The 13123-nt window shown below is 51.1% G+C and overlaps 1 protein-coding gene across 14 annotated transcripts in view; it reads left to right on the top strand.

The window, feature by feature from the left end:
- Positions 1-13123, top strand: part of TCF4 (transcription factor 4) — a 170425-nt gene that overhangs the window by 48188 nt on the left and 109114 nt on the right. For 12 of the 14 annotated variants that reach the window (XM_082075361.1, XM_082075365.1, XM_082075362.1 and 9 more), the window contains 2 exons: positions 4543-4604; positions 7119-7215. The exons of the other annotated variants lie outside the window; for them this stretch is intronic. In XM_082075361.1, coding sequence (XP_081931487.1) covers positions 4543-4604; positions 7119-7215 — 159 coding nt within the window. The remainder of the gene's footprint in view (positions 1-4542; positions 4605-7118; positions 7216-13123) is intronic. 14 annotated transcript variants of the gene reach the window in all.

Genomic DNA, 13123 nt, shown 5'->3' with positions numbered 1-13123 from the left:
GCCCTTGAGCTGACCGGCTCGTTCTTCCCTTGATCTGCTGCTCTTTTATCCTTCTTCTGGATTTTGTCCTTTCTCGTTGAGCTCGCTTTTTATTTAGTTCTTAAAAAACATAGTTCTTAAAAAACGTGAAATTCTTTTGAAAAAGCAAAGAGCAGAAAAGATGTCAGTCCCCAGAGCGGGTGTGTTGAGCTCGGTCTGTGCGAGCAGGATCTGCTGGACTGTTCCTAAGGTGCCTTGGAGCTCCAAGGGAAACTGCAGTGCCCGAGCTCCTGGTTCTTGTGCTTGTCTGAGTGTGATAACCACAATCAGAGCCCGGGATTGTCCCCATCCTTCGCACTTTGGACCCAACAGGAGATCCAATGAGAGATGCTGGCGTGTGTGCAAAAGGTCTGTTTCACGTTGAGACCTCGGTCCTTTTCCTTCTCGTTTGAGGATATTTTGGCTGTTAAATCCCACAGAAACTTACCTTCATTGGTTAATAAACTACTTGTTCTTTTTTCCTTGAAGATAAAATTCAAATCTGAAAATGTCATCAATTTAAGTATTTTTATGCTCCTGTATGTTAAAATATTTTCCAAGTTTGTTATGTTATTTTGGACTTACAGCAACGCAGTTCTATTTCAGAGCCACAAAGACGAATCATTGTATCAGTAAATATTACTTTGCAATTACGCACATTAAATGACTGTTCTTCAAGAATTATTGGCTTGATATGTGGTTTATGCAGATCCTTTACAAGAATCCAGCCTAGCACTGTGTTAACAAGAAACGAAAAGCCCGTGGTTGTGTCTTTCTTGCGGTGAAGCGGGCAGAGAAAGGGCAGATTTCCCGGTGCGGGCTGCTTGCTCAGCACCACCATTGCTACATTTGTTCAATGCCGTGATGGCCATTGTGCTGCTTCTCCCAACATTGCCGTGTTAAACATGAAATCGTGGTTATTCCCAACCAAGGGAACACAAACACCAGAGATGACGTTTTAGTCCCAATTGAAATCAAATGGAAAACTCCCGCAGAAGAATTTCACCCGTCTTTCCATAGCGAGGAGGTTTACCTGATGAAAACAATATATATATATATATATGTATATGCCTCTCTATTGACTTCCATGAGTGTGCTGGTTTGGCCAGAGCTTGGGAGTGTGCTCTGGGTTTTGTGCAAAGCTTGGGGGAGGATTTTCTCATCAAACTGCTCAAGATGCTGCTCAGAACGATGCTGAGAACCAGAAGCTTTTTTAAAGATTCTTTTTTATTTACCCAACTGCCTTTCTAGGAGCAAAACGGCAGCAATACCCACGTTACCATTTACCAGAGTGAAGCATGAGAGTGTAATTTCCTAGCATGCGATTTTAGGAGATCATACGATCTGAATCCAGCCAAACTCACGCTGCAGACCGAACATCTTTTCTAGATTCAGTTGCATTTGCTTTGCTCAGGTCCTTTGCTTAAAGTGCTCAAACACCAGTTTGACTTGTAGGTGGAACGTCCGAGATGCTGAGTGAGGCTTTAGTTACGCTGTTCAAATCCCGCCGTATTAATTGCGCGTGAGTCGTATTCTGCAAAACTGACCACATCTGTCCGTGCTGATTTGCTTTTTGTCGTGTCGCGTTCTAATGCCCGTGATGAAGTGAGGTTAATTTACAGGAGCCGCATTCTGGAGAAAATTACATACGTGTTGGAGTTTGTGCACTCTGGGATAAATCCAGGCTCTGAGAATAAGTCACTGGAGAATTTTGCATTGACTTTGGTGTCATTAGGGTTTCACTGGCCTAATTACCTAAGTGGCGGTACTTACAGGGCACATAATAAATTTCCGGAATTAGGTTTAGGAGCTTACAAAGCTTCTCGCAAGATCTGTCATGCTAAATTATTAGTAAACTGGGCGAGATGAGGTAGGTAGCAATTAGCGCGGGTTCTTCCCCTCGGGTTGGAGTGGGGCTGCTCGGAGGGTCAGGAGTCGGTGGCTTTTGGCTGTGGGTGGCTCGCTGGTCACGCCACGAGGAGCCGCGTGAGCCGTATGAGAAGAGACAAGAGCCCATCTGCTCAGCACCGCAGCTTCCGCCGAGGAAACGCACGCGTGCGATGGAACGGGGGGGGTTATTCGCTCTTTGCAACTCTTGATGTCTGAGAACATTTTTCATCTCGCTGAGCTCTCCATTTCCCAGCTGAAGGCGGTGGGGTTGTTGGAAAACGCTGGAGCGTGCGTTTTGATAGGGCTTGGTGTTCCCTGCTTTAGACCGAGTTCCTTCTTTTTGTCTGGAGCTGAGATAAAGAATTAGTAGTTTAAAACAATAACTACATGTTCCACTGTGATCGAGGAATTAGATAATCTGGCATGTTTGCTTAAGGGGTCTGTATCTTGGGGCTTTTATAGGGCAGTATTAAAGCCCTGAGCCTTCTTATTATGCCAATACCCAGAAGATTGCTTTAATGAGAAGTAAAGGGCCTTTTTCCAATTACGAGGGAATAACCGTATTAAGTTCCTGTGTTATGTCAACCTGCTTTGATTTGATTACTGCGAAAGAAATGGATTTATCTGTCAGTGTTACTTAATTAAGCCTTCTCATTGATGTTTTGCAGAGTAATATAGTGTAGTTTGCACATTTAAGTCTCAATACAAAGAAAATTGGTGGAAAGCTAAGACGCGACACCCGAAGATAAGGCACAAGAGCCATCGCTCGGCCTTTTCTGATCGCAGTCCGGAACTTTTCGCTCTGGTGGAAGAACCTGAGCGTTACATGGGAGTTTCAGCCCAATTGGAGGCGGGTGGAAATTTGGGAGTGTAGACAAGTGTTAGAGAGTTGCTGTGTGAGGTTAGACTGCTATTAGCTGGCTCTTCATAAAAAAGACGTACATCCATAACTGCAGGTCATTATAAACATTAATAACTGAAGGTTGTTCTATACATTAATAACTGAAGGTTGTTATATAGAGGTGCAGTTTGGAACTGGGATGCTCGAGGGTGGGATTGTGCCCATCAAAGTCAGGGGGTAATAGCCACTGGTTTTCAGTGGATGGGGGCTCTACACAGTTAATTGCCTGTTACATAACACAAATGATTTTTAAAAATATGCCTAATTAACCTAATAGAATGCTTGATCTGATCTGTCAGGTAAATTATACTCATTTTCTTTCTTTTTTCTGGAGCTTAATTAAATATTTACCTAAGAGTGCCTTGTGCTATTAACACGTTCATCTGTTATTGAGATAACAGGAATTGCAATCGGGGCAAAGTATTAAACTATACAAATGTGTGGGGTTTATTGTTTTGGTTTTGCGTGTGTGGTTTATTTTGTTTTAATATATTTTGGAAATCAACCAGACTTGGTCCCAGTACCGTATATCCCAGTGCCGATGCCCATGTCGGATTCTGGGCCACGTGGAGCCCCCGCTGACCCTAAATATGTATATATCTCCAGTTAAATGAAAGCTCCTGTTTGTGCATGGCAAAAGCGAGCAATATTCATATTTCATTAGGATGCCAGTGGGTACACAGGAGTAAGGTGGAAAATCGCACTGAAACGTGCAATAATGCTGTTACAGATCAATGTCAACCACATTTCCTGAGATTTAAAATACTCTAAGCAAAAAAAGGTAATGGATTTAAGCAGCCTGGCCCGGTCCACCGATGTACTAAAGGATGTGCTTAATGTAGAACATGAGTGATCTCATTGATTTGAATTAACAGCGGAGTGAACTGTGATTTCAGTGGCATTATTCACAGCTCCCATTAAACCAGGTGCGGGTGCCTCGCTGGGCTGCTGGTACGTTCAGTTCTCAGCCAAGGGGAAACTCTTGGAGACCCCCAACTCGTTTAGCAAAGGAAAGACTTGGGGAAGGGGCATAAAAACAGCGGCATCAGCAAAGCAACGATGGGAGCTGTGAGAGGTGGAGAGCGTCCGTGTGCAGAATGGCTTCACAACCTGGGTTTGGGGAGGAAAATGTGGTGTTGCAGTCTAGCGATGGAGGGGAAGACAGGTAAAACCACCCAGAATGGTGCTGGAGGGTCTCCCACCCCACGGCTGCCAGGAATTTTCTGTCAAATGAGAGAGAACAGGACAGAAATCTCTGTGCTTCACTTCAGGAATGGGCTTTTCTCTTGCCTGAGATGCTGGTTCCGGAGCTGAAGCCCGAAGGAGGCGGTGCGGGGAGCATTGATTTCCCCAAACACGCCTCACGGGAACCACGAGCTCTCATCTGCTTTGCCAGGCTTTGCTTTTCCTGTTTGACAAGAGCCGGGTTTGCGCTGGAGATGCGGGTGGGCCCGTGGCTGCTCCGGAGCAGCACGTCGGGAAGCGCGGAGACAGGCGCTGCTGGAGCCGCGGTGCTCTCAGCCCTCGGGATCCTCAGGGTCTGGTTCATTTCTGCTGTGAATTTAAATGAGTTCATTTAAGCGGTGGGTCAGAAGCCACTACCATCGTAGTAGCCCTGTGCCTGATTCTTAATTAAAGGCAACAGGAGATTAATTTGAAACATTAATTTAAAAGTGCCTATACAAAAGGAAAGAATTATTGCAATAAAGCCTAAAGAACTTTTTTGTCCCTAGATGTAGAAGACAGAACTAGCTCAGGGTCCTGGGGGAATACAGGACATCCTAGTCCATCCAGGGTAAGTATATCTAATCTTTTTCCCCAAACCAGACTTCCTGCATATGTAAATTTCCAATCTTAAATATGAGTTTTACACCTGATTGCATAGAAAAACGGGCATGCAAAGTTAGCCCTAGTCTGTCTTTAAAATTGCCTTTTTTTTTAATTCCTCAACATTCAAACTTGATCCTGTGATTGAATTTGGCACCTGCTCCACTACCTCGAACAGGTGGCGAGAATATTAATTAACCATTTTCCTTGCTGGGCTGTATGAGGCACCTCCACCCCTGAGACAGCGGGTGCCGCAGAGTGTTGTGCCCGCTCCTCCCTTCCCACGGTCGGCTTTGCAGGGATTCGGGGGTCGCGGTGTCAGCAGAGCCGAGGAGAGGCTGTGGGCAGCTCCTCTGCCCGTGGGGGCTCCACGGCCACCCCACGGGCCAAGATTTGGGCAGTGAAGCTGGAGAAGGGGCCACCGGGGCTGTCCCCCACACCTCCGCTCCCCCGTGCGGTGGGTCCCGCGGGGGACGCGGACACGGAGCCGCTCTGGCGCGGCGACGCGCGGCGCTTGCCGAGCTCTGCGAGACAGCTGGAGTCAGTCATTTCGATTGCGGCTCTCAATGATTCTCCACATTCTTTGGACACCTCCGGGCTGGGATGCCGGTTACTTCGGTGGGGATGAAATGCTATTTCCAGTAGAGCAGCTGTGCCGTGCGGCCCGAGCCGCTGCCGAGCAGCGCGGTGGGGGCTGCGCTGTCCCTGTCCTCTGAGCCCCCCTGCAGCCCGGCTCCCTGGCCACGGCATCCTGATTCCCACACTGGAGCATCCCAGCTTCCACACCGGAGCACCCCGGCTCCCACACCGCAGCACCCCGGCTCCCACACTGCAGCACCCCGGCTCCCACACTGCAGCATCCCAATTCCCACACCGCAGCATCCCGGCTCCCACACCACAGCATCCCAGCTCCCACACCGGAGCACCTTGGCTCCCACACCGGAGCATCCCGATTCCCACACCAGAGCATTCCAATCCCACACCGGAGCATCCCAACTCCCTGGCCAGAGCATCCCGGCTCCCACACCGGAGCATCCCAGGTCCGTGGTCAGAGCATCCCAGCTCCCACACCAGCACATCCCAGGTCCGTGGTCAGAGCATCGCAGCTCCCACACTAGAGCATCACAGCTCCCACACCGGGGCATCTCGGCTCCCACACCGGAGCATCCCAGCTCCTCAGCCAGAGCATCCTGGCTCCCACACCGGAGCATCCTGGCTCCCACACCGGAGCATCCTGGCTTTCTGGCCAGAGCATCCCGGCTCCCACACCAGAGCATCCCGGCTCCCACACCGGAGCATCCTGGCTCCCCTCCCTGGCTGGGCATGCCTTGTGCTTCAGCACCACGATGATTACTTGTGTTTACTCCCTGCAAACGCATGAAGAACACTTAACGCTGGGCAAAAAGTGCCTTTGCTCTTACTTCTGCCCTTATTTAAGCAGTTTGTTTAAATTGCTCTTTAATTGTTTTCTAATTAACGGGAAGGATCGGGGCTGGCGAGCAGCGCCGTGCCCTGGAGCGAGTGTGGAGGAGAAGCGGCTCCCTGTTCATCCTGCCCCGTCCTTCCCCTGGGGGTCTTCAACGGGGGTCAGCGCAGGGGGTCCCCCCCCGACACCTTTTCTTATTCCGTGCTGCTTAGCATCCATTACGTCATTACCGCTCGCATCTGTCGCCTGTATTTTTATCCCTTTTTTTTAACTTGACACTTGTATTGCTTCCGAGGGAAAAACGTTTTGAAAAGTCACTTCGAAATTTGCACACACAATTATTTATGCATGCAAAAACTTGAATGTGAGCGCACAATTAAGTTTGGAGATATAAAGAAAAGAGCACGAGCCCGGGAAGAATTGTGCGGTTTCAATCAGGACCGCGCATTGAGTCGCGGGGTTGTGCTGCAGACAGCCTGACCTCTCTCTCCCTCCCGCCTTGTGGAATGATGATGGTATTTCCACGTCGGGAGAATTAGTTGCTCGTGAGTTCTTCCGACCCGAAGAAACAAAACATTACAGAACTGCTGCCCTTGGCCAATAGTTGTAGTTTAATTTCTGATTGATTTTTTTATAGGCCAGTGCATGAATGTAGCAAATTTCTACATAAAAATAGATTTAAAAAGCAAAACGTGAAAAGAAGTATTTCTTTGCTCTTCTTGCACGTTAAGGGCAGGAAGACTTTGATGCTAAGAGCTTGATGCTGGATGCTACAGCACCAAATTTGAGGCGCCTCATGTCAGTCGCCCATTCGGGATTATCCACACAGCAAAGCAAAGTCAAGTACTAATGAAATAAACATTTGAAACAGCTTTAAAACCGCTCCGGAACATGTCGCTTCCAGCAGAATCAATAGGGGAAAGCAATCAAGGCAGTGATATTTCTTACAGCCCACTTCACACTGGGAAGGGAAGGGAAGGGAAGTAGGGACCTGTAGGTTTCGCGAAATGCCTTTTCAACTTGTAAAATTGTCTTTTTTTCCCAATTTGTCAACAGAACTATGGCGATGGGACTCACTATGATCATATGGCGAGCAGAGACCTTGGGTCGCACGACAATCTCTCTCCTCCCTTTGTCAATTCCAGAATACAAAGTAAGAAATCGCATTTCCTAACGTGGCCGCGTTGTTGAAAGGGGGATAAGTGAACCAGAAAGAGAATTCCGAGGGCTTAAATCCCTGGCGTGCGTTTTGGGGCCGATTGTACTCGGCCTAAGGGTGGGAAGGTGGCTTTTTAAAGACGGCGGCGCGCGCGGAGAGGCTGTAATTATTTGTAAGTGAATGATAGCTACTTTCTTTAATTACGCTTGATGAATGAGTTTGGTTAAAGTAAATAGATGATGTAAAAATATTAGTAATGTTTCTGCTCGGCCAAGATCACACCCTTCTTCTGCCGTTGTCAATGAACTAACCCAACGCTTCGCTTTAAAGGGTTGAACGCGCGCCAAAACAAACACGGGGCTCAACTGCGATATATCATTCTTCAGCTCTTATATATGTCCCTGAAATATGCCTTGTCTTTTCATATTGGGAAATATTTGCGAGTTGTTCAACATACGGGGCGATGTTGGAGCTTGTAGTCATTTGTATGGATTCACGTACAAAACATGGTTACAGCAGTTTTAGAGGGTCTAACATCGGCCAAAAAAAGCATGGAAATTTCAACACTCCCTTCTTAAGTCACGCCATGGGGGCTGGGGAATGTGCAAAGAGCCTGCAGGACCCTCTGCCGCCTGTGCGGAACCCTCTGTGCCGCCTGTGCAGGACCCTCTGCCGCCTGTGCGGAACCCTCTGTGCCGCCTGTGCGGGACCCTCTGCCGCCTGTGCGGAACCCTCTGTGCCGCCTGTGCAGGACCCTCTGTGCCGCCTGTGCGGGACCCTCTGCCGCCTGTGCGGGACCTTCTGCGCCGCCTGTGCGGAACCCTCTGTGCTGCCTGTGCGGGACCCTCTGCCGCCTGTGCGGGACCCTCTGCCGCCTGTGCGGGACCCTCTGTGCCGCCTGTGCGGGACCCTCTGTGCTGCCTGTGCGGGACTCTGTGCCACCTGTGTGGGACCCTCTGCGCCGCCTGTGCGGAACCCTCTGTGCCGCCTGTGCGGGACCCTCTGTGCCGCCTGTGCGGAACCCTCTGTGCCGCCTGTGCGGGACCCTCTGTGCCGCCTGTGCGGGACCCTCTGCCGCCTGTGTGGGACCTTCTGCCGCCTGTGCGGAACCCTCTGCCACCTGTGTGGGACCCTCTGCGCCGCCTGTGCGGGACCCTCTGTGCCGCCTGTGCGGGACCCTCTGCCGCCTGTGCGGGACCCTCTGCGCCGCCTGTGTGGACCCTCTGCCGCCTGTGCGGAACCCTCTGTGCCGCCTGTGCGGAACCCTCTGCCACCTGTGCAGAACCCTCTGCCACCTGTGCGGGACCCTCTGTGCCGCCTGTGCGGGACCCTCTGTGCCGCCTGTGCGGGACCCTCTGTGCCGCCTGTGCGGAACCCTCTGTGCTGCCTGTGCGGGACCCTCTGTGCCGCCTGTACGGAACCCTCTGCCCCGCCTGTGCGGAACCCTCTGCGCCGCCTGTGTGGACCCTCTGCCGCCTGTGCGGAACCCTCTGTGCCGCCTGTGCGGAACCCTCTGCCACCTGTGCAGAACCCTCTGCCACCTGTGCGGGACCCTCTGTGCCGCCTGTGCGGGACCCTCTGTGCCGCCTGTGCGGAACCCTCTGTGCTGCCTGTGCGGGACCCTCTGTGCCGCCTGTACGGAACCCTCTGCCCCGCCTGTGCGGAACCCTCTGTGCCGCCTGTGCGGAACCCTCTGCCCCGCCTGTGCGGAACCCTCTGCCCCGCCTGTGCGGAACCCTCTGCCCCGCCTGTGCGGAACCCTCTGCCACCTGTGCGGAACCCTCTGTGCCTGGGGTTACATGCACATCTCCTTCCCCACTCTCGGTGTGTTTGCCAGCCTTAGTGAACATACTGGTTTTGCTTGCTTTCAGAAATGCTGCCCTATAGAAGCACGTTTGGAGGCGCCCAGTGAACGGGCTGAGCCGTGTCATACCCTGATGAGGGACCCTGGAAGCGCCGGTGTTTGCGGGAGGTCCCGTTGGTTCTGGCCACCGTCCCCCGGCCGGAGCGTCCCAAATAGCCTGGAATTTTGGGGGGGGTTTAAACGAGGTTTGGGAATTTCAGCCGGCAGTGTGGGCAGCGATGTCCCTGCAGATCAGCGCGTGTGCCAGCGTACGTGAGCGACCAACAGCTCGTGCCAGGTGTGCCCGGGCAGGGCCCCGGCTCACCCTGCGCCGGCCGCGGCTGTGCTGGCGACTGTAGGAGGAGTGTGAGTGTGGTGGTGCTGAAGGCTGCCGAGCACCGTTTGCTCAGACTCGAGCTGTGTGCTGGTGCTGAGCGCTGCCGAGCACCGTTTGCTCAGACACACAGCACCAGCTCCCCCGTCGCGCTCCCCACGGGTGCGTCTGGTGTCCCTTCTCGTGGCGGGTCATCCAGCCCCCCGGGGAAGGTCCCCGTAAACTGCTGTTACACACCTGCACATCGCACTGTTTCCTTTCCGTGCTCCTTTTTCTCTTGGCAACAACCAAAGAGCTGCTTGACAGTCACCCAACTTGGGCTGGTGTTGTACGGGTGTACTGGAACATGCGATGCAATGTGCGGGCAGGTAGCCGCGCCGGGCACGGCGCATCCAGCATCGCTCCCCATCGCCTCTCCCATTGCCGGCTGCCCTCTTAGGGAATGTTCCTCATCCTTCTCCTTGGGATCTCTTGCTAGTACATAAACCCCTTTACAACGTACAGTAACTCGCTGCTAACCCTCCTGTAGCCTAATGGAGCATTTTTCCGCAAGGATTAGAGCGAGGTTGCGGGCGCTGCTGAAGAAAGCTGCTGGCTTATGCGGTGACCTTTGAATCTCATCTGGGTTAGCGCTTGATATTTTGATTTGGTTACTGTGGTCATATTGTGACAGCTGCTCGTTCATTGTAATTCAGTTCCTCTCCTCGCTTTGCCTACCAGGAATATTTAGGTTTGTGTTGCTTCAAAGTGCCCTGACCCCCCCGAAATGAACGCGGCGCACAGGGTGAAGCTGTGAACGCCTTGGTCACCGTCCCAGCAGAGGGGACGGCGGGGACAAAACCTGCCCTGGCTCCGCAAAGCCGATTAACCCAGTTTGTTGGATGCAGTAAAAATGAGACTAGAAAAGATCAAAAGCACTTATTTTATGGCACGGTTTGTGTGCTCCTGCCCTCCCCATGTCATATTTCTGGTGTTCAAAGTGGTGGTTTTATACATGTTACTGGAAAAGTTTCTACACTACTGCAGGCGGTGTTGGATTTGTGCCGTTGTGACCCTCCGAGGGCGCAGGGCCGCTCAATGTCCCTCTCTGGGTGGCCGTGGGAGCGGGTCGGTGCTCTCGTGCTCGTGTAAGTGTTCCCCTCGGCTCTCTTCCCTTCTCCTTTGGAGAGTCCCCGCTCCTGATTTCCCCCAGCGCTGTTACTCCCAAGAAGGTGCTGTTTGTTTGCTGTGCCTTCGCTTCATCTCTCTGAAGAACGCTCACTGGATATTTTGCAGGGATATTGTGAGATGGGATGAATTCCTGCCTGGAAAACATCCCGAGTTCCTTGGATACTCGGTGCACGTGCCAATTGTTCCTATTGTTTTTAATGCTACGATAGCCCTTGTCTCCGTACGAATGTTGCTGTGCCTTTTAATCCATACAGCTTTGATTCCGTTACTGTTGTTACAAGTAGAGCTGGAATTTTTGCGGATTAGTGAAGTTTACCCAACACAGCATTATAAGGGCTTGCTTTCAATCGCTAAACTATAAACATTTGGGCTGAAATTTTCCATGCTGTGTATCTGACTCAGCCTGATTATTATTTTTTTAACCTTCTGCAGAAATGATTTCAACATTTCCTGAACTGAGATTACATTTCATCCTGGCACATTTTTGACTTTTCTCAGTTGGCGTCTGGCGCATAGGAGCATTAATTCCCTTTCGCCACCTCTGTTGTGTCAGGTGGCTCCGGGTCCCGTTGCGCAGCTGGAGGAGCGAAGGTACGGGAGGAACCACAAGGGAAATGTCAGAGGTTCGGGGTTGTAAATCTGACCTGCGAAAGGCTGCGGTGGCCTCTCGGTTTGGTGACACCCAGAGCCGCGGTTGCGATGGGAATACAGGTGATGGGGGCGCCCGCTCGGTCGCCCCTTCCCGTGTGTGTCTGTTTCTCTGTGAGCGCTTCCCAAACCTCCTCCGGGCAGTGTATTAGTCTTAAAGGGTGTTAATTGGATGAGCCCGATGACTTACACTATATAGAAAACAAAGACATGACTATTATATGTGGAAAAGGGAGTCCGTGCGACACACACAATGAAACAGGGCAGTTCTGTTAAATAGCAGCCAAAGGTGAGCTTTGAGGGATCTTTTCTGGAAGAATCTGCGCTAACTAGGTGAGGTTTAACAACACAAAATCTGACCGTAGCGACTAAAAAGGTCCAGAAAGCAGAGGACCGGGAACGCCGGGCTCCGCTTGTCGCTGCCGCTTTGCAGCCCCGGTCCAGGAAAAGTCATCTCTTGAGGAGTTTTGCCGAACCTGGATTGGTTCACCAACCCAAAGATCTCATTTTCAGCGGCTCCGAACTTTAAAAACGGCACTTGGCTGGGAAATAAAAGTGCCCCCTGGACCGTCGTGAGAGCAAGCGCCGAGTTCAAACACAGCGACTCATTTCAGACAGGTCTGTTCTGTTATTGAACGGACACGTGTCCGCATGTGCGTCAGCGGGGGCTCCGCGTCCCTCCCCTGGCCCGGAACAGCACGGTTTCTTCCAGCCTTTTTTTCTGGATTCCTCTGAGCGGTTTCTGCACAACAAAGTCCAAGTGCTTCCGGATAACCCCGAGCAGCAGTTTAACTATGCCGGGTGTCAAGGCTGAGACCCGCGGCGCTCAGATGTAGCGCTTGAGCTTGCTGAGATAACCACAGCGGGATTTACGGTCAGCGGGGGCCTTGAAAGATGCTCAAAAATGCTTTGTACAAGACACCGGCTCGCGTCTTCTCTGCTGCTTTTCTCATCCCCTTTGCTTAGGAACAGAATCAGCAGAAAAAATGGGTGCCGAGCAGCATGTTGTAGATAGAAATGTAGATAGAAATGTGTTAGAGCTCCCGATGAAGAGTTACCAGGTTTTGCAGCAGGTCGGTGCTGAGCTGCAGCATCCAGCCCCAGCCCCTGCACAGCCTGGGGATCAGGAATCACAAGGACATTGCCGTTTAGCTGGGGAACAAGCAGCAGATGTATAAATAGAAACTGCAGACTGGCAATTAACGTCTGCAGAGCGAGCAAAGAATTGAAATATTATTTTGTACTACATAGTTTTCGGTGAAGTTTACATTCCGTTGTATTTTGTTCTTAAACAAGTCCAAGCATTTTTACTAAGTTATTTTGTGCGCCGGTTGTGTTTTTCGTAGCACGGCATAGACTAAAGCCGTGTGAAAAATCAGCGTTTGATGTGTATTTGCAGGACAGATTGTCAGTTTGCACAATATCGCCTGAAGTCGCCGTTTGTGCAGCCAGAGGAGCGGCCTTGCTAATCATCCCCAATTGTGACAGTTCCTCCAAAGCACATTCCCCGGCAAAGCGAAGGGAGCGGAGCTGCGCTAATTACTCGGAGGCCCCGGTTTTGTCTGCTCGAGCCGCCGCATTTTTCTGCTTCACAGGCGTGTAATGCAGAAAGGGCTTGTGAAGCAACATCCAGACGGCGCTTTAATGGTTAATGAGCTTCTGCCCTTCGCCGAGATGAACTTGGTCTGGCTTGCAGATAAACATTTGCCGCTGTTGCTCCAGCTGAGCTGATATTGGTGGCGGAGGGAATTGGAGCTCACACCTGTTTGAGCATTAAGAGAAACCTATAAATGACTTCCTTAAAATATTTATAGAGAGGAAAAGATTCAATTTCTAGAAAATCTCACCCCACCAGGAAAACCATTCATAGGCTTTTTTATTTTTTCCTGGAAAAACACCACCAAAAA

Source organism: Streptopelia decaocto (assembly GCF_964273445.1).
Source record: "Streptopelia decaocto genome assembly, chromosome: Z".
Lineage (NCBI taxonomy): Eukaryota > Metazoa > Chordata > Aves > Columbiformes > Columbidae > Streptopelia > Streptopelia decaocto.
The sequence above is the reverse complement of the archived record's forward strand: the minus strand, read 5'-3'. Positions and strand labels throughout refer to the sequence as shown.